Source organism: Desarmillaria tabescens, assembly GCF_030435595.1.
Source record: "Desarmillaria tabescens strain CCBAS 213 chromosome Unknown EV420scaffold_5, whole genome shotgun sequence".
In the NCBI taxonomy this organism is placed as follows: domain Eukaryota; kingdom Fungi; phylum Basidiomycota; class Agaricomycetes; order Agaricales; family Physalacriaceae; genus Desarmillaria; species Desarmillaria tabescens.
In genome coordinates this window covers 1217333-1235688 of record NW_026848304.1, presented here as the reverse complement: position 1 = coordinate 1235688, position 18356 = coordinate 1217333, and the positions used below count along the sequence as shown (strand labels likewise).

The 18356-nt window shown below is 48.1% G+C and overlaps 11 protein-coding genes across 11 annotated transcripts; 4 read left to right on the top strand and 7 right to left on the bottom strand.

Annotated features, from left to right (window-relative positions):
• Window positions 1-81: 81 nt before the first annotated feature.
• Window positions 82-2884, bottom strand: EV420DRAFT_1475565 (OPT oligopeptide transporter protein-domain-containing protein; the record flags this gene model as incomplete). The annotated part of the gene is made up of 8 exons (XM_060469283.1): window positions 82-517; window positions 570-1200; window positions 1251-1466; window positions 1519-1588; window positions 1641-2284; window positions 2338-2402; window positions 2458-2535; window positions 2589-2884. 8 exons carry the CDS (start codon window positions 2882-2884, stop codon window positions 82-84), a joined length of 2436 nt encoding a protein of 811 aa, XP_060336483.1.
• A 612-nt stretch (window positions 2885-3496) lies between these two features.
• EV420DRAFT_959160 (uncharacterized protein) lies at window positions 3497-3971 on the top strand. The gene has a single exon (XM_060484150.1). It carries the CDS (start codon window positions 3580-3582, stop codon window positions 3847-3849), a length of 270 nt encoding a protein of 89 aa, XP_060336482.1. The 5' UTR covers window positions 3497-3579; the 3' UTR covers window positions 3850-3971.
• Window positions 3963-5300, bottom strand: EV420DRAFT_959163 (uncharacterized protein). The gene has a single exon (XM_060484151.1). It carries the CDS (start codon window positions 5243-5245, stop codon window positions 4094-4096), a length of 1152 nt encoding a protein of 383 aa, XP_060336481.1. The 5' UTR covers window positions 5246-5300; the 3' UTR covers window positions 3963-4093.
• A 423-nt stretch (window positions 5301-5723) lies between these two features.
• EV420DRAFT_1637568 (uncharacterized protein) lies at window positions 5724-7018 on the top strand (the record flags this gene model as incomplete). The annotated part of the gene is made up of 11 exons (XM_060476726.1): window positions 5724-5806; window positions 5856-5922; window positions 5972-5983; window positions 6039-6093; window positions 6157-6274; window positions 6333-6376; window positions 6429-6448; window positions 6502-6517; window positions 6570-6688; window positions 6740-6860; window positions 6912-7018. 11 exons carry the CDS (start codon window positions 5724-5726, stop codon window positions 7016-7018), a joined length of 762 nt encoding a protein of 253 aa, XP_060336480.1.
• Window positions 7019-8578: 1560 nt separating this feature from the next.
• On the bottom strand, window positions 8579-10061 carry EV420DRAFT_959004 (uncharacterized protein). The gene is made up of 7 exons (XM_060484149.1): window positions 9889-10061; window positions 9720-9838; window positions 9426-9668; window positions 9244-9373; window positions 9049-9193; window positions 8750-8996; window positions 8579-8697 (listed from the first exon to the last, which is right to left on the bottom strand). Coding segments are annotated over exons 1-6 (849 nt in total). The 5' UTR covers window positions 9891-10061; the 3' UTR covers window positions 8579-8697; window positions 8750-8786.
• A 67-nt stretch (window positions 10062-10128) lies between these two features.
• Window positions 10129-11448, bottom strand: EV420DRAFT_958958 (DNA-directed RNA polymerase III subunit Rpc5). Its single transcript, XM_060484148.1, has 3 exons — window positions 10829-11448; window positions 10422-10774; window positions 10129-10362 (listed from the first exon to the last, which is right to left on the bottom strand). Exons 1-3 carry the CDS (start codon window positions 11205-11207, stop codon window positions 10234-10236), a joined length of 861 nt encoding a protein of 286 aa, XP_060336478.1. The 5' UTR covers window positions 11208-11448; the 3' UTR covers window positions 10129-10233.
• On the bottom strand, window positions 11245-13800 carry EV420DRAFT_1514318 (uncharacterized protein). Its single transcript, XM_060471809.1, has 7 exons — window positions 13042-13800; window positions 12943-12991; window positions 12749-12890; window positions 12607-12693; window positions 12078-12556; window positions 11917-12028; window positions 11245-11862 (listed from the first exon to the last, which is right to left on the bottom strand). The coding sequence occupies exons 1-7, from the start codon at window positions 13512-13514 to the stop codon at window positions 11405-11407; spliced, it is 1800 nt and encodes a 599-aa protein (XP_060336477.1). The 5' UTR covers window positions 13515-13800; the 3' UTR covers window positions 11245-11404.
• Window positions 13801-13914: 114 nt separating this feature from the next.
• On the top strand, window positions 13915-15162 carry EV420DRAFT_1302129 (P-loop containing nucleoside triphosphate hydrolase protein). The gene is made up of 5 exons (XM_060468409.1): window positions 13915-13969; window positions 14023-14222; window positions 14277-14422; window positions 14482-15053; window positions 15107-15162. Exons 2-4 carry the CDS (start codon window positions 14025-14027, stop codon window positions 14681-14683), a joined length of 546 nt encoding a protein of 181 aa, XP_060336476.1. The 5' UTR covers window positions 13915-13969; window positions 14023-14024; the 3' UTR covers window positions 14684-15053; window positions 15107-15162.
• Window positions 14708-15497, bottom strand: EV420DRAFT_1637563 (uncharacterized protein; the record flags this gene model as incomplete). The annotated part of the gene is made up of 6 exons (XM_060476725.1): window positions 14708-14840; window positions 14888-14939; window positions 14996-15053; window positions 15107-15167; window positions 15220-15236; window positions 15285-15497. 6 exons carry the CDS (start codon window positions 15495-15497, stop codon window positions 14708-14710), a joined length of 534 nt encoding a protein of 177 aa, XP_060336475.1.
• Window positions 15498-15601: 104 nt separating this feature from the next.
• EV420DRAFT_1514312 (uncharacterized protein) lies at window positions 15602-17013 on the bottom strand. Its single transcript, XM_060471808.1, has 6 exons — window positions 16723-17013; window positions 16627-16666; window positions 16392-16577; window positions 16153-16334; window positions 15972-16091; window positions 15602-15910 (listed from the first exon to the last, which is right to left on the bottom strand). The coding sequence occupies exons 1-6, from the start codon at window positions 16875-16877 to the stop codon at window positions 15766-15768; spliced, it is 828 nt and encodes a 275-aa protein (XP_060336474.1). The 5' UTR covers window positions 16878-17013; the 3' UTR covers window positions 15602-15765.
• Window positions 17014-17082: 69 nt separating this feature from the next.
• EV420DRAFT_1627167 (cyclin-like protein) lies at window positions 17083-18278 on the top strand (the record flags this gene model as incomplete). The annotated part of the gene is made up of 5 exons (XM_060476032.1): window positions 17083-17255; window positions 17300-17493; window positions 17550-17742; window positions 17860-17863; window positions 17890-18278. Exons 1-5 carry the CDS (start codon window positions 17097-17099, stop codon window positions 18276-18278), a joined length of 939 nt encoding a protein of 312 aa, XP_060336473.1. The 5' UTR covers window positions 17083-17096.
• Between the last annotated feature and the right edge of the window lie 78 nt (window positions 18279-18356).

Below are 18356 nucleotides of genomic sequence, written 5' to 3'. Positions count from 1 at the left end.
TATTACGTCAATCATAATAATGCATGAGTTCCGTTGATCTAAATCGAAAAATCCCGAAAAAAGAGAACTGAAGCCAGGTCCTTATGACCAGGTCGACGGTCCGAATATTTCACCAGGATTCAGTGTCTTGAGCGGCAGGCCCATGGCATCAGCAGTATTTTTCCAAACAGTGTTTCCCCACCAATTCAATGTAACGCCGCCCTTGGGGAGCTGCAGGCATAGGAAGATGAGAATGATGGCAAACGCAGTTCCAGCGTCGAGAGCTGCAGAGAGGATGTAGTTGTATCGCATCCACCATCGGAAGTGGAAACGACGGATGTACCAGTTGAAGATGAATCCAACAAGAGCCCAAGATGCGTAGTTGATTCCCGATGCTGGGGGGATGGCGAGAACACCAGCGAGAAAGACGGGCATGTTGGCAAATCGCCAGTGAGAGTGAGGGTAGCGGCGAGCGAGAATGTAGAATGGAATCGGGAGGATTGCACCGACGAGGAAGAACCAGAGCAGGGGATTATAACTAGAAGGAACGATCAGATAATGAAGAGACTAGAGAAATACGTAGCACTTACGTTGCACCCCTGCCAAACATCCGAGCGGGGCCGATGCCACCCCAAATCAAGGAGGCAGTGGCAAAAATGTTTGTCGTGGGGCAGATGAAGCCGTCCTTTTGAGTGGATAAACACATGTCTTCAATGTTCGCAAACATCCAGGCCTGTGTTCCAACGGCCACAAAGCATGTAATGAAGACCGCCACCATTTGAACTGTGAACATGGTCCGTGGGGGAATCTTCATGTAGTGGCCCAACTTCAGATCACCCGCAAAAGTAGCAGCTTGAGTAGAGCCCATAATGCCCATGGCTTTAAAGATGACGTTGGCAACGGGTTTGCCAGGAAGCATGAATCCACCAATGAGTTCATACATAACGGAGAAAGCGATTTGAGTGTTGGAAATGGCTTGAAGCATCGCCAGAGGGAGGGCAGTCAGGGCAGATAGACCAAATGCAATGAATGCAGCCCAGACCGGTAGCTGGGTCGGGAAGATCTCGATAGCGATGACGACGAACAGGAAGGAGATAATGCCGACGAGACCGTACCACCAGCTTGGAACCTCACGGTAGGCCTGCATCAGACGCGAGTGGACATCACGCTCGTCCCTGAGAGACGTGCGGAAGCGACGAACAAGATCGCGGCGGAACCATACTAGATAAGATGTCAACGAAGAGCTCGTAATCGACGAAAAATACACTCACGGAGAGTGTGGACAATGACTGCCGGGAAGATGGCGAAGCTGAGTCCGTACGCGAGTGAGAGCGTGGCAGGCACGAAGACCGGTGAGTACGCCCTGTACTTCTCAACGTCGAACACACCATCTGTCACAACCTGACTGGCATCGTAACTTGCACCAGTGTTATCAAAGGAATAGTACGATGAGATGGGCATGAAAGCAGAGTTGAAGGTATTTGTGACTAGCAAATTGCGATGAGTATAATAAATGACACGATAAGAAAGCAGACGCACAGTAGATGATGGGAGCAATAATCCAGAACCAGAACACGAATGAAACGATGACATTGGCCTCTGACCACCACTGCAGCGAAAGTAAGCAACCACGACATACGTAGTAGTGGGAAAATACGTACCGGAGTGACCAGAGGACTGCTGACATAGGAGATCATCGACCAATCGAATGTCAAAAGACTCATTCCAAGGCCGGAAGAGCCAAAGAGCGCATTCACCGTAACATTGTTCGGAGCGATCCAGCAAACCCAGTTGAACACGCTGAGAGCGGTGAACAAGTAGCCGGGCAAAAAGTAATAGACCATGCTGCCAAAAACGACGAGGAAGAAAAATCTTTCGCGCGTCATGTGTCCCCGCTCACGTTTTCCATAGCTCTTATGAAGCGTGTTGAAAAGGGCTGAGTTGACAATGGCACCAGGCCAAATCATGCTCGACGGCCAGACCACGTACCGGCGCAGAATACCGGCGAGCGAGAAGCCAAACACTTGGATACCAAGAACGAGGAGTATTTGGTACGCGAATGACAGCTGCTGACCATAGAAGAGTCGCTGAGCGACAAGGATGTCGGTTGCGTAACCACCAGGGTACGCAATGTTGGCCATGACCGTGATGCACACATGCTCCTTGATGTTGAAGGGTCCAGGGTTCAACGACCAAACAAATCCGAATGTGTTAAACTTGGTGGTAGGAAGTATCCTCTCCAAGCCCTTACCCATGGGGAGCGAGAGCAACTGAATAACGAGGCCGGTAACGTAGAGCGATGGATCTAAAGAAGTATGGTTAGGCTTGCGTAACCTAGTCGAAAATAGGATGGCGTACACCGCATGCCCAGGACTTGATTCAATCCAGGAAGAAATATCGTGAAGAAGAGACCAATGGTCCACCTAGATAGTCTCTGTGTTAACTATAAGATCGGTAACAAGCTGGTGAAAAGTGTACATCCTGAACGTATTCACTGGCATACTCGGATCATCAATGCTGGATACCGCGGCTCGAACTTCCGGGTAAGGAGATTCACTGGAAACAGAACATCAATGCCACACAAAAAGAGCAAAGGAAGAGATACGTACTCGTCAAAATCTTCTACTGCACTAGAGTTCCGAGATTCTGCGCGCGACGTGGAGTATCTGTCGAAGTGGGAGTCGGTGTCGCCATCTGAGGACGCGTAGGGGGGAAGCTTCTTGTTCTCAAGCTCCCAAGCCTTGACCGACGGACGGAGGGCCTTGATGTCCAAGTTGGGATCATTCAAGTGCTCGATGGCAAAGTCGATATCCTCTGGCACGTCGGGGATGCCGCGAGCTCGTAGATAGGGTGGATGGTAAGCAAGTTGCTCCGCTGAGGTGGTATAAGGCTTGGCTTCTTCCATAGCAAAGGAAGGGAATGGCAGAGAGGACGACGAAAGGGGGGACCAAGTGAGAGATGGAACGAGCTAATTGTCGCCCTTTTCTAGTCAGATCGACACTTGCCATCTGGAAAATGGTGTCCTGTCGCTGACCCGGTAAGGTAAGTGAGGCAGTCGCAAAACAATTAGACAATAGATGAACGAGGACAACTTGAGACAAAAAGATTGCCACCGAACTGCCGACATGATGTAATAACAATAGCGAGCATCTGGACATCATTAGCTCCGTCCTCGGCTCGGACCGTTGCTTTGAAATACTTCTCGACTTTAAGCGGTCGCTTAAGTATTACTGCCACTGACTATACAGAGTACCATGAAATTTCCATGCATAACAGCAAGGACAGCAGAGAGACGACGAAGCAGTCATCCTAGGCACAGTATTCCGAGGGGTATAGGGTGCCCTGTGGTTGCTTATTGTTGCGCTTAGACCCGTGGGTGGCAATTGATTGGCAAGTGACGAGACAACAAAAAGCGCTGCCCGATCTGATCTAGATACAAATTTGGAAATAAGCACCAATCCGAAATAAATACGCTCTGACTCGACCAACACTAGTGTGCTTGCTTGCTGGCAGTCTGCGAACATGGGTTGCGAACTATCAACTAAGATGTACCTCACTTCAAATACCAACTGTACGCACACCCGTAACTATTAGCAACATATGACGCTGAGTGATTTAATACAGTTATTTCTGTGGGTACCGATCGCTAGTACCAATTGTCTGCCTCAAGCATTGTTGCAAACACGCTTGCAAAGCAGAGGTCACGTCGGCAAGCCAAAACCAAAAAGTTCGATGTTCGTTGCCAAGCGCAAGTTCCCATATGAGAATAAACCACTAAAGTGTCTCAAATCATTATTTACAGCAGCCAGTGTAACCACCGCATCTACATGGTACATCCGGTCAAGTCGTGACACAGACAGAAAACTTTGATTTTGAAAAAAAAAAATAGTACAGATGTGTCGTGGTTGGTTGAATTGCGAGATATGACTTGTGTAAGTGTTATAACGGATTGTTTGTAGAGAGATTCCATCTAAGACCAAAAATGATTTCGGAAATATGCAAGCTTGAGAGAACTATCCACCACCCTGATGACGCCCAACTTGGCGGCTAATGCCACATTTCACCTACCTGACACTCCTCGATAGCTGAAACGGGCTGTAGCGCTCCAAGAGCATCATAATCGTGTATGCTCCCAGCGCCAGTTTGCCATCGCCAAACTAAGAGCAGCTAGCGCCTTCTCAGAGCGTGAGGCGGGTAAAGTCAACGGGCGGGGGGATACTATACGGGGTAAAAGTTCCAGAGCAGGAGGAGGAAGGGAAGGAAGTGATGAGATAGAAGAACTGTTAGACGATGCGGTAAAAGACAAAACAGGGGTGAAAGGTTGAGAAGGTATATGATGGAGACCACCGTCGGTGAACTGATCTGTCGCGCTGGATTTTGTGTCATCGTCTGACGGGTATATCGAAGAAGCCGCAGGAGATGAACAGCATTCGCTGCCGCTGGGCATAGACCGGGAAGACCCGTCACGGTGAAGGGTAGCTCCCTTGGAGTCTAATGACGACGCCCGTTGGTCGTGACCATATTTGCCCGCGAAAATATCTGATACCTCTCCAGAGAAAATCTGGATGTCATCGTCGTCGTCGTCTGCATCAGAGCCATCGACCGGTGGAGCCGGTTTTCGAGCCGAAACAATCAAGGACGACCTCTTTCGTCCGCGCCTATGCGCCTCCTTTGCCTTCGAATATGCATCCGCTCTGGAGCGCGTATGCTCGTAATCTCGCATTCGCCGTACCAATCCCTCTCCGTTGTCAGCGACACTTCTGTGGAGTTCCCAAAATGCAGAAGCGCGCAGACTCGTCAGATCGGCCTGGTTGGTCATTTCCTGACTTGAAGAAAAGTCAGGCTGGGAAGATGGATTATGCGACGCTCTTCGTATGCGATTGTTACTCCGCTCACGGTTAGGGAAGAGATGGAATTCAGCCGATGTTGTAGCAAAGGTAGGTTGAGATGTATGAGGGGAATGTGAGAAGACGGTTTCATCCATGCTGTCGCTGGACGGCTGCCAGGAAATTAGCAAACTTGATCCACGGATAATAATAACGCATACTGAATAGTCTCGTCGCCTTCGTTTACTTCTTGGGTCCTCAACATTCCACTTGTAAGGCGAGTTAAAATCTGGGCTGATTGAATTACATGGATGGTGTGGCTGGGACCTCTTAGTGGCGGATCTCCAGGAGTCGTCGATGAAACGACGATGAGAAGGTGAGGACGCTGTAGAGGCGGATTGGGAGCGTCGTCGCTGGTTGTTACCTCTTAACAGAGACATGACGAGCGCTGATGGTGGGCAGTGACGAAGACTGTGCTGGTAGAGCAAACGTTATTTGTGTCCGCGCCGACGATTGGTTACGTAATTATCCTTCTGGGGCAAGACCGCCGGCTCCGATCAAACCCGGGCCAGTCAGACCCGCCTGACTCCTGCGCGCTTCTCCTCTCATACTACGTTCCATTTTCCATCCCCGCTTTACTCCGCTTCTGGATTTGGCATCCGTTATTGAGCTTCCAAACGGTCTACGAATAGACTATTTTATCTTGGGTTCATGGATCTTGAATGAATCATCTCTATCTATCTCCGTGGTTTGTGAGACAATCCGGTGAAACGGGATATTCGTCTCTTCCGAGGAATAGCCTCCGAATGTAGTTTGCTTTCTTCGTGTCTGAGCTCGTGACTCTATTTTCCGACGTACTTGCATTCGAAGTTGCTCTTAAGAACGCGACGGCCCCCGCCACTCACCACGATCTCAATCATGCACGCTGGATTTATCTTGCTTCTCAGTGCCGTATGTTGCTCTTCTACCATTCTCTGGGATGGCAGATTCAATAATTACTCGTATGACACTCTTATGTCACCTTGGACCAGAAATGTTCATGTCCTTCAGAACGGCTGCTGACTTCAACAAGTGGAGCTGGAGCAATCAAGTAGGCCAATATCAAACCTATATCTACGTAAAAGTTTCTCTTCTTCTTGGATATCGATCACTGAAGACAAAATTAGGGTAATCTCAAAGTGATGAGGCTACAACATACGACGTTCCCTCTACTCTCACTGACAATCTTTCCAGGGAGAGACTGCTTCGTCTTGGCTTGAGCTAGGATCCACCTACATGAATCCTGCTAGTCAGTTTCTCTCTTGCCTTCTTGAATCGAAACATAACTCTCGTTTGTTGATGTGTTATCCAGCTACTGGGGAGAAGCAAGGGGTCAAAGTGAAACTGACCGCTTCGTCTCTCTGGAACAGCGGTCCAATGCTCAGAACGGAACTCCTTCCTCAAACCTCTAACTCGCTGAGAGGAAACCTGTGAGCGTTCTGTGTCATAAATCGTCCTCCTTATAATTCATCAATAGTAAATGTCTAGATACTTTCACGTGTCGCTGCAGATTCCAGTCACAAATTCGCCCAGTGAGCATAATGAATGATACCGTTAAAGAACCTATATTCTGAATTCCGGAAGATCCGGCTTACGAACATCAGGTTAGTAACGGTGTACCTCTGCGTAGAATCTTATGAGGATGATATACCGGTAGATCGTGTTTTGGGAAGGTGAACTTTATAATGGAGCGTTATGATATAGGATGATCCTGATTTATACTAGGCCACTACGCCGACATTAAATATGGTCAACTTTCTGGGCAGAACGGCGTAGCGGATACCCTTCAAGTCATCACTGGCGGGAAATCCATTTGGTCTGTGACTCCGGTGAAAGGAACATGGGTAGGGACCCAACTCCGATCTAAATTTTGCTCCAACCAATCCATACTGTAGTACAATTTTATCCTGGGTACAGGAAGTCCCGGAGGGCTGTGGGTTTCGACAGGAAGCAATAACCTTCAAAAGGTTTACAGCGGGTCGCTGAATGGAAATGGTGGGACTGATTGGCACATAGGTCAGTATACTGCTATCAAAGTTCCTACCGTTAAATTGATGTTCTTCTCAGGAGCCTTGAGGCTCCCTCTGGGCGGCACTACTCAAGCTATAACCGAAGAGGACTTCTACTACAGCGGTATATATGTGGAGGATTCCGGACCTACTACATACGTCTAATCTCCTTGAGCCTTTCTATTCGGTCGGAACCAAAACAAGGCGGGCATTAGACATTCCACCAGAGCAGACTATTAGTCTTGATTCGAATTTGAGGACACTCTGTATGATCATATATATAAGATATTCCTTGGCACTTTCGTGAAATTAAACCTTATTGGCTTTATCCCCCACGACTTTCTGTCCGAGTTTTTGCTGTATCTGTATAGTTCTTAGAATGCGTCTTGCTTCCTAGCGGATGACCTACTTTCTTCATAAGGGCTTCTCCTGCTACACTTATCCTTTCCCGGAGAATTCGGCGATAGTCGTCATGCGCCAGGGAACCCTGCTCCATCAACATTTTTAGATCCATATTGAGTGTCATGGTCCAAGGTGAAGACAAAATAAACCGGGCTACAGGATCAAGAGTTATCCTGAGAGTTTCCAGTAGGTATAAATAATCTAGCCGACCTATCGGACCGCTTTTGTTCAAGAACTGAAGGAGGACCATACAAAGCACCGGGCTCAGAAGAAGCGAGAGAGGTTCGTCTTCCCCGCAAAAATGCCGGCGAAAGATGAGCAACAAGACGTCTCTGAAATAGTCCCATGCTTCCGCACACGACACTGCATCTGGTGATCGATCAGTAGTGAGCACATAGTAGGCGAAGCCAGCTTAAATGACCTAGTCACAACAAGATTCGGAGATACGCCAGTGCACTCACAAACGACATGAAGATCGGAAGTCCCAGCATCAAGGGCGACCTTCCATAAGATTTTTTGCTTCTGATTCTTAAATGCAAAACGAGGATCGCTTTCCAGGATGGAAAAGATCGTAAAGGTCGCCCCACGAAGTAGCGCTACATTCTTCCCGGCCTTACCGTCGTATAGACAGTCAGTGATAGAGGAGAGCAAAGATGAGACGGAATCGCAAAGAGTATTTCCCAATGCTTTGCAATGCCATAGAACAGTAAGAAACTCCAATATCAGTTTTATCTCGTTGATGCTTTTAACCGTTTTCTCTGCAGTCCACAGCCAGCGGGGATTGTTAATACAGAAATTGGCCTGCTAAGTGGCTCTGACTTACTGGTGAGATCGAGTTATCACTAAGAGTAATTCTTTAGTACGAGCAGAAACCACACGACGAAGCACATACGTTGACTCAATCGTGTCATGAACTCGTTTCTACCATCTTGATGTGCATCCTTCAAGGATCGCCCTAAGGTCGTTGGGTGAAACAGAGTCAACGCTTCAAGGATAGCAGTTCTAACTTCCGGAACAGATTTAGCGATTCATAAATTCCGAATGGACACCTTACTGATTAATCCATGCTCCTGGGTATCGATGATAACGAAAAGACTAAATAGCGTCTTGCAGAGATCTTCTCTGAGACTGACTTGATTGCTCGAGTATAGAATGTCACCATGCAAAAAATGGACAACAGTGTTGCATGCCTTTGACATTAGAGAATACACCGACATAGACTGCTCCCCGGACAGCTCGGATTGATCGATAATGAACAATCGACAGTGGCGGAGGACATTCTGCCGAGGTATGGTTAATAACTCAACGGAAGAGAGAATCACCGCTACCAATATCGCGCTACTCGCTACAAAATAATTCGGCGTTGTGCACGACGATTGACACAACGCCCCGACAACGCGACTATCTGGGGGTTCGTTGAGCTTATTTATCCATACTGCCGTCTGGATGTAATCAAGTGTCACCAAATGAATTAGGCTTGCTTGTTGTTCTTACCAGAAAAACGATAACTTCAGTATTAGCTAGCCGTGGGTCATCCCAAGTCACCCAACTCCACAAAATGGTACTGCCCCATCGGACGAGGATTGTTTGAGCAACATCTAAGTGATCGGGAGGCGTGACGATGGACGAAAGTAACGACGGCGCCGTCCGGATGCATTACTACCTGTATGAGGTCCAACAGGTAGCCTAGAGTAAGCGGACGTGATAGCAATTGTGTCTGCCTCTGCTCTGTATTCGCAGCCTATTTTAACAACGGTTAGTCACCAGTCAACAGTTCAAAAGATGTCACAAACAGCGTAGAGAGACACCAGCATAGAGAAGTTGATTCGTTCCAGCTCAACGACGGGATCTGACGAATAGTTCGCTGTAAACCCGCTCCTAACCGTTTGGTGTATGCATGTGTGTATGATTTCTAGAAAGCCCTCGGATTGTGTCATCCTGTACTCCAGTGAAACATTATGGTCGACAACATCGAGACAGACACTAACCTGTTGTCATTCTTATCTCCCAATGAAGGCAAAATAATGCAAACACCGAAGGTTAAGCGAAGGGCCAATCGTCTCGCTGCTGGTGACACTTGCTTAGATGTGATGAAATGCTTTACAGAGTCCCATTGCGCTGAATGGCGTTGTTACAACGGTTTGGAAGACCATGCACCTTGAATACTTACATGGCAGTTGGGAAGCTGCGCGTAGATTATCCTCTTCACGTTGCAGGTGCCATTCCTCAGAATGTTGTATATCTGATAATTGGCTCCCATCGCCAGCGACCATGACGATTGCGTCTGCTAGCTTCGCCAGCAGTACGTCCACCCAACAGACTATTGTCGAGGTGGAGCGTAAAACAGAACTAACGGCAAAACGGTGAAAAACTGTTCGATGAGAAAATAAGGTACGCAGAAAGGAAGGCTGTACTGAAAAAAAAGCTTCATCATCGAATACGCCGCGGATGGAGGCAAGCTTACGAACAAGCGTGAGATGAGGATAGGTCTCACGAATGTCCTTTTGGCAACTCTTGACTTCATCCAAGAAGCGCAGTATGATGTTCGATGCATGCAGCAATGACCTCGTGCATATCTTCGTCCTACTAGATCATCAGATCAAGCAGTGAATGCAACGGCCCCTTGGGCTTACATCTGGAGATATTAGATTGGCATCGATTTCCTGCAGAACCGCAATCGCGTCTGGAACGGTTTGCCTTTCGCTGTCGTCTGTGAGTCTCCCAGACTTATCTACAGTCGACGAGGCCGAGGCGCGAGTAGCTTGGTGATGGCGAACAGCCTGAAAGATGCGTCTCCTCGTCCAAATCAGTGTCAGTGTCACTTTCCGTCTGCATGTCGGTGGGGGGTGAAGATGAGGAAAGGTCGTGACGAGGTAGATGTGACTTTCCCAATCACAACGGAGACTTACGATGACAGATATTGAGCTTAGATAGAAGCTGTCAGTCCTACACTTTGCCACTCTGCCGATGGCAACGCCTCAACGGACGATAGAGTCCAGCTTAGAGCCCTCGTATATTTTTAAAAATGCTGTTACATCGGTACGACATTCCAGATCGTCGTCGCATTGAGAGAATACGCCTTCAAATGCGTCCTCAGCATCCTCGGTCTTCAGTGAAACAGCCAATCAGAAGGGTATAAGAGTACGAGAAATGAACAAGAACATACTGCGACATCATTGTACTGCAAATCTTCCCAGGTTTCATCCTCCTCTGCCCTGATAGCCTGCAACATCTCGCGTCTGACCGTCGAAAGCCCACCCTGGAATGGCTGCATTCCTCCCTTATCATCTGCCTTTCTTGCCGATACTTGCACTTCCTTCGCTTCGCCTGAAGTCTTTTTCTCTTTCTTGACGGGTGCAGCAGGTGTTGGATCGTCAGGATCTGGCGGTGGTCCGGAGTCAGAGTCAGAGTCAGAGCCCGGTCCTCCGCGGCGGCGGTTTTTTTGGGAGAGAAGGTCCAAGTATGTCAACGTAGGTCTAAACTGATGTGTTTCAGAGACTGGATGAAGATGGAGCTCGCCTAGCACGACTTTAGCCCGTTCTTTTTGTATGGCAAAGAGCTAAAAAAGCTCACCGTCTCTAACGATTCCCAGCATATGCACACCATTTTGAGGAACCTGTTCACTCTGCAAACGAATTTCCGACAGGCGTGGTTCTTCCTCTTCCTTGCCCTTCGGTCCTTGATTTTTTTCACGATCATCTTCCAGCTGTGCTACACCAAGGTCCCGTCCTCGATCGCCATTCCAGACGTCCGGTCGTGTATCAGCAGGTACATGAACTTCCAACCGATGTACTAAGGGTTTTATACGAGCTTTGATTCGTTTTCCACTAGCGATAGCGGAGGGCGGAGGCTGGAGCGGTCGTGAAAGCAAAGGAAACTGATGGATTTGCAAGGAAAGCCGGTCGGAAAATCGAATAGGAAGACTGCTAACTAGCTCATCGTTGGCCTCCATGATGGTGGGAAGAAGCAAAAATCAATGAGGCCGCCGATCATCGATCAGCTTGGAAATTCGTCTGTTATAATCTCTTGTGATCGAATAAAAATACAGTACATGGGTACAACAACAATCGAACAACCGAATGCGAGATAACGAAGGTTACTATATAAAATGGCCGTGAGGGTGACATATCGTCTCCTCGGAACACCTCCTCAACTCAACTTGATAGCCAGAGCGTCTGAGCTCTCGTAAGAGACAACGGGGGTTGTTCGACCCGACGTCAGAAAATCCCCAATTGTTGGTGACGGCAAGGTCACGGAGGACTTCTGAGGTGTTTCCCGGTAAAAGGATTGGACCAATACGGGAGGAGATGGCAGCGAGGCTACCGATGAAATCGTAAAGCCTGAATTCCAGGAGCTCCTCGACTGATTTAGCCCCCGCGTCTCACTATATGGACTTCCTTGGTCGTCAGAATCTGCGAATCGCCGAGTACGCCGATGGGAAGTGTAGCTCATTTGAGGAGACGATTGTCTCCGCACCGCTCCCGGACGGTTTCCATCACCTGGGTTTTTCCATGGCCAGGTCCTCGGATTTTGTATCAGGGCATCTTTTTCGTGCCGCCGAACCACTCTTCCGAAACTATGAATAGTCAACAGTGAGATAACAGCCCCTGGATATTCTGTCGTCAATCAAACAATGTGTTGAGAATCCGTGACCTACTCACAACTGATGGGTATGCAGACTATCATTGTCGGATCATTGACAACATTAGTACTGATGACAGCCAGAACCGCCGCAACTACGCAGACAGCGGTAATGACCGTTGTATAACAGAGCTATCGAGACGTCAGTCTTGCTACGTTGGATAATTACGGAACACCTTGCCTCGTCCTTCATCACCTCCCGGAACAACTCCATCCTGGGCATATAACGGCTCAACCGGCTGTAAGACGATGGGACGGGAGACAGTCTGTCGGAAGATCTTCTTGAGAACCTCTCTGAAGGTTCGTCTGACGGTCGTTCAGGTAATGCCTCCGAGATGGCAGCAACAGAGGGACGAGGGGGTTGGGGTATGGGGGAATCGCTGGGTATAGGTGTTTTTTGTGCGGGAAAAGGGAGCCTAGGAGGCTTAGAGTCCGATGGAATGCTTATAAGTTTGTTGTAGAGTGAACGAATAAAGTTGTTGTGGCCAGTAACAGGGGAGGAGACCGGTGCCTCCTTCTTAGGAACATAGTCCCACCATCCACGACGCGCTGTTTCTGGGTTGAAAGTTTCTGATTCGGCGCAATCATCCATGGAGAGTCGTATGGATATTCTGCCACGAGCCAGGGGTGAACTGCGCGACTTCCAAACGGCCCACAGAACTAGAAGACGGACGTGAGGTTGACGTCATGGAAGAGATGAAAACCCGTACAGCAGGCACAAATGAAAAGCACCTCTGATAACTGGAGTAAAAGATAGGTGCGCACGAGTCGTAAATCACTGCTCAGGTGACATGATCCTATGGTGACAGGAAGTCAACTGAGCTGCGCAGCCAGTTGCAAAGACACTCATACCCAAGAGGTTCCTTTCTCCTTTTATGTTAACTGCATCGACGAGGGTTGTTGTGGTCGTTGAAGCCAAAAAGCATAATAACACTGCGCCAACGAAGCGAGAGTTATTCAAGCATTTGTACGCCTTATATCCCAGGATACAGAACTGTAAACGTGACATTCAGAATGAGAGTAACACGACACAAGGTATCACTTGCAAGCAAGGTAAGCGAGATTCCAAACAACACATCGGTAATAATGAGCGACCTAGGTCAGCGATAAGTTATTCGATGATTGCTATCAGAATGAAGACTCACAAAGTGCAGTCAAATGTTAAATCAAATTCGGGAATAATGATAGGAATGAGCGCGAAGGCGCCGAAAAGTTGGCTGGCGAAAAGGGTGTAGAAAAGAATTTTGCTTTTCACTTTGGCGCGACGTATATAGTCGCCTGACACGAAAAGATTTCTAGTGAAAAGGGTTGTGAGCATACCAGCTACCAGCGTTCTAGCGGCATCGAAACGGAGATCATCCATCAGTGGTGGCGCAACGAGAGAGCCATCATCAAGGACTCGATAGCTGGGTGTGAACTGGGCGATGGGCACGTCATAATACCGAGTGTAGTCGGGAATGGCGAGGGTAGTAGTCAATGCGATTACCACCTCATTGGGAGTGCAACAGGTCGAAGAGGATGTAACACGAGGAAGGAGGGTGTGGGATTGGGAGGGAGCGAGGGTCGGAGCAGGAGCAGACTCATGACGCGAGGACACGCAGGGATTTGGAGGAATCATGGAAAACTTGTTAGCACCGTCAGATCGGAATGCTCGCCAGCGGCCAGAGGACCATATCAACAGGGAAGTAAGGTGATGAGGAAAATGAAGACTAAGACGAACGACAGAATGAGATTTGAGAGAAAGATGCAAGAAAGATGTTGTGATACTGTAGATATGCTGAATGGAGCGACAAAATCAAGAGCGGCTAAATCCTGAGCAATCGGTTTCCCCTCGAAGGAGCTGCGTGTTGCCACGGCATGTGCAATCAATTATGTATACAGTTGGTGTGAACACTTGAAATCGGAGAAATGCCAGATTTGAATATGATGGGAAACCGCTGTCCCTTAAATAGGCCTGCCGGGATGCCGGACGGTATTCCTATTGGTCATTCGGCCCGTTCAATTTTCTGATCTCTGCTCTTCTTTTCTTGTCTGTTACAGTTCTGTTGCTACCGTTCCTTTATGAATCGCAGAGTTCGTCAATTCGTCTTGATCTTGTCCTGATCTATCTTTAATTTATTGCCTAGAAATGTCATTAGAAAGACAGGCACCCGTGATCATCATCACTGGCACTCCAGGGACTGGAAAATCTACCCACGCCCAATTGCTCGTCAACGAATCTCCTGTACCTCTGCAGCATATCAACATCAGCGACTGGGTCAAGGAAAAGGGTCTTTATGAGGACTATGATCCCGAATGGCAGACCTATAACGTTGATGAAGACAAGGTACGACAAGTTTTTTTCTCACTTTTTCATTGCTCAAGGTCGCTAGGACCGCAGCTTCTAGATGAGTTAGAACCTCTGGCATCGGCAGGAGGCATCATTCTCGACTGGCACACATGCGAAGCCTTCCCTGAGCGATGGGCCGACTTGGTAGTCGTATTACGGTGTGACCACTCGCGATTATGGGATCGACTGGAACAAAGGTGCGCTCGCCAATCTTCCAATCTCCCCTAGTCATCCTCGTCTTACTTCCCTACCCTAGAGGTTACTCCCTCAAGAAAATACAAGAAAACAACGAGGCTGAGATCATGCAAGTTGTTCTTGACGAGGCTCGATCATCGTACGCAGCGGAAATAGTCGTTGAACTTAATAGTGAAAGCACTGAAGACCTTGAGGCCAACGTCGCACGCATAGTGGAATGGATTAAAGCTTGGAGAAGGGACAGAGGCTTGGAATCGAATTAAATTTATTCCATTTACGCAGACTACTCATCGCCCGGTAAATACCCACCCCCGTGCTCGTTCCAAAGGATAACCATGGGGGAGTTCTGCCTCGTGCTTGATTCGAGTAGGCGTTTTCTTCTTGCCCTCTGCGATACGAACCTTTTCGAAGTAAACATAACTGTAGCTCGGTTAGCGGGGAACGAGCCTTTCGTTGATGTCACGTACGCTGCATAGTAGGTCCCATTGGAAGCACCTCCAGTCCTTCCTTTTTCTTTCACTGTTACTAATAATCAGTATGCACATTACGCGACTTACCAATGGAAAATTACATACTGAATCGTGAATACGAATTGTTATTTATTCCACCGATATCCCTGAGCCACTGAGTAACCTGAGTATCAATTTGATCAGCCGCGATGCACCGAAGCCTGCTTGACCACTAACCTTCCATCCAGGGGTCTTCTGCAAGAGACCAATTTTCCGTCGGATTTCTGCACAATCGTCGCTAGACTGAAAGTTAGCCAAGCTTGCCAGGTTCGATAAAAGATGCGTCATACTAGACTGGAATGGTTCCCTATGAACGTGTAAGTTGGCAACACGAAAATGATGGACAAAAACCCACATCTTCGTTCTCGTCCTCGAGCTCAACATCTTGCCACCTGACTGGCTCTTTGCCTTCCTTCGTCTTCGCCTTGCTCGAAGATGAAGCCCCGCTAGTACGTGCCTTCTTGGATACTGGCTCAGATGGCGCGTCGTTCAAGTTCTCTTTCACAGAAGACGCGTCCGATTTGAGTTCTTCGAGTTCGACAGCATCAGATTTGCGTTTGGGAGGCATAGTTAGGTTAGCTATGAAGTAATAATAGGCGATGTGGATCCTGCGGAGTAATAGTTGAGTGTAAAGAGGTAAAAACAGCCAATCAGCCTTTTATACCGTGAAGCAGCGGAATCTGAATTTCGCATAAAAACATGGACAATCATATAAACAAGACGCGTGACGTCATGTCAATTAACGCCCCCCAAAGAGATCCGTGAATTCGAGGGACACAGTTTAATATACATACACTGAAGACGCATATAAATACCAACGATTGGGTGCGAAAGGGCTACCATAGTTTGATCAAGGCACCGCACAGGAAACCATATGCCAAGGTCCAACACGGTAAAGTTCCGTGCCCATCATTGACGGGGACAAATCCTGATAGATCCGAAGATTGCATGACCGCTGTTGTCGACCATCTCTCCGTAGACCTGAGCATCATGAGAACCGTCCAGATTAGCCTAAATTTCACCGATATGCCTATCTACTCACGTCAATGTAACGGGTCCTTGACTGTCAGTTGTAACTATTGTTGTTACAGACTCGGAGACAACTACAACTGTAGTCGCTGACTGAGTGGGCGTGACTGTTATAGTCGTAGGAAATACGATGCTGACGCCGTCGGACACGGTGATAGTAGCCTAATGGCGAGGTAGGAGTGAATGAACCCGACGTTTCGCCGGCGGGTAACGGTGGATTCTCCGGTGCACTGAACACCTGGGGCTGATCTTGTAGGGCATTCAGACCGTCAGTACAAGCGGAGCCCGACGGATTGCTATTCTCAATTGGCAGGGGTATAGGAGTGATGATGAAAAAAGGTTTGCCCTCGATTTGCGAGGTTTCATAAAATGTCAGCTAGTAATCGAAAACTTTCTGAATCTTAAATGCCACTTAATCAAGGGACAAACTCACGTTGTAGTTCCCTGCCTTGATGCAAGTCGGGACCATGAAGTTTTCATGTCGAACACTGCCCGACTCCTGAGTGAGGAAGTCTGCCCCCGACACCACTGTTAAATTGATGTTTGTTTCTGAGGAGACGAGGTATATCTCGAGCAAGCTGAAAGAAGAATCGCCGGGCAATCTGCCATCTCCGGACACCTTGAATACAAATCAGTATATTCAAGTCAATCCCATGAAACTTGCTGACATCAATAGAAATCGGAAGGGTGCTACCAGCATGCCCTGGACTGAAGACATTCAAACATCATTTACACACGGCCGTAGCGAGGAGCAAAGATCGCACCTATTTGGACTGGGAGAGTTTATAATTGACAGTCCACTTGTAAAATATTGGCCCGCTTCAGCACACTCGAGGTGCATTAGCGCGAAAAGAATGACGAGAACGTATGTAAACGCTGCTGAAAATGATTGACGGTGAACCAGCACACTTGTCTGCATGATGCTTAGTAACAGAGTGTATAATAGGTGCTGAGGAAATTTATGGGTCGTAAAGCATGAAGCCTTAAAAAAGAATGTGTGAGAGCGGTTGAAACGCGCGCCGAAAGCGCCGGCGCGAATTCGAGGTGAACTACCATCATGAGTTGATCGTGAGAAAAACTGAACCGAAGGTGGGGTAACCGGCGTTCGACCTCGTGGGAAGAAACTTGGTACCTTGCCATGTCCAATGTCTCTCCTCCGGCCACCAAGAAATCAATATACGAGGGGAGCACGCAATTCAAGAACTGGAGATATTCTCCTGAGAAATTGGCCCAAGTGCGTTCGACGTTGAATCAAGCAGCCGTCGCTGTTATCAAACGGACATTCGAGGCATATGAGGTACGGCCGTGCGTGATTGGTGATGCAATACTCATTGAGTCCAGCCAGGCTCATCTGCGAATGTGCTTTTCTTGACTGCAGACGAGGAACATCTCCTGGTCAAGCACTATATCTCCACTATAACTCAGTTATGCGGTCTCTTTCGTTTTCCTGAAGAAGTTGAAGCTACGGCAATCAGCTACTTCAAGCGCTTTTACCTCAAGAACACGGTCATGGATTGGCACCCCAAAAATGTCATGTACGGACGTCGTAGCATTCTATGAACGTTAATGCTCAAATATAATATACTATTAGGTTAACAACTCTGTTTCTTGCCACCAAGACGACGAATAACCCGATTTCCTTAGAGACTTACACAACACACATCAAAAGCACTACCGCATCCGATGTCCTGGATCTCGAGTTTCTCGTAGCGCAAAGCCTTGGCTTCGAGTTTTCTGTGTGGCATGCTCATCGAGCACTTTGGGGTATATGGCTGGACTTCCAGGTGCGTGTATTTCTTACCACTTCCGGTCGCAGTCACCAACATCGTCTTTAGAGCCTTCCCTGAAACAACCGCAGACTGGCCTCAAGCCCATCGAGATGCCTACGAAGCTGCGTTGAGCTATGTTCGCGCTTCGCGACTGACGGACAGTTGAATTCATCTACACGCCTTCTCAAATAGCCCTCGCTGCCATGTCTCTTGCTCTCCCAGAAGAATCATACAAATGGCTGAAATCAAAACATCCTTCGTCTGATGCTGTCGAGGCCACGGTCAATAAAGTAAAGATTATCATTCAAAGATCGAGTAGACCGCCCGACGTGGAGTCTGTGCGTGAAGTTGACAGGCGGCTCCGCTTGTGCAAAAACCCAGAGAAGGTGGTCGGAAGCAAAGCATATTTGGCTAGGAAGGCAGAGCAAGAAAAGAAAGCGGAGGAGAAGAGGAACAGGAAAGCGGCGGAAGCGGGGGAAGATATCGATCCATTTGGTATTGAACTAGGCAGGCCCAATGCTGTGGACGACGATGACGACGACGACGATTGATAAATATTAAATGCTGATTACCATTGTATGTACTCGCAAGGCTAATATAAAGCTATATCATGGATGTTAAAATATCGA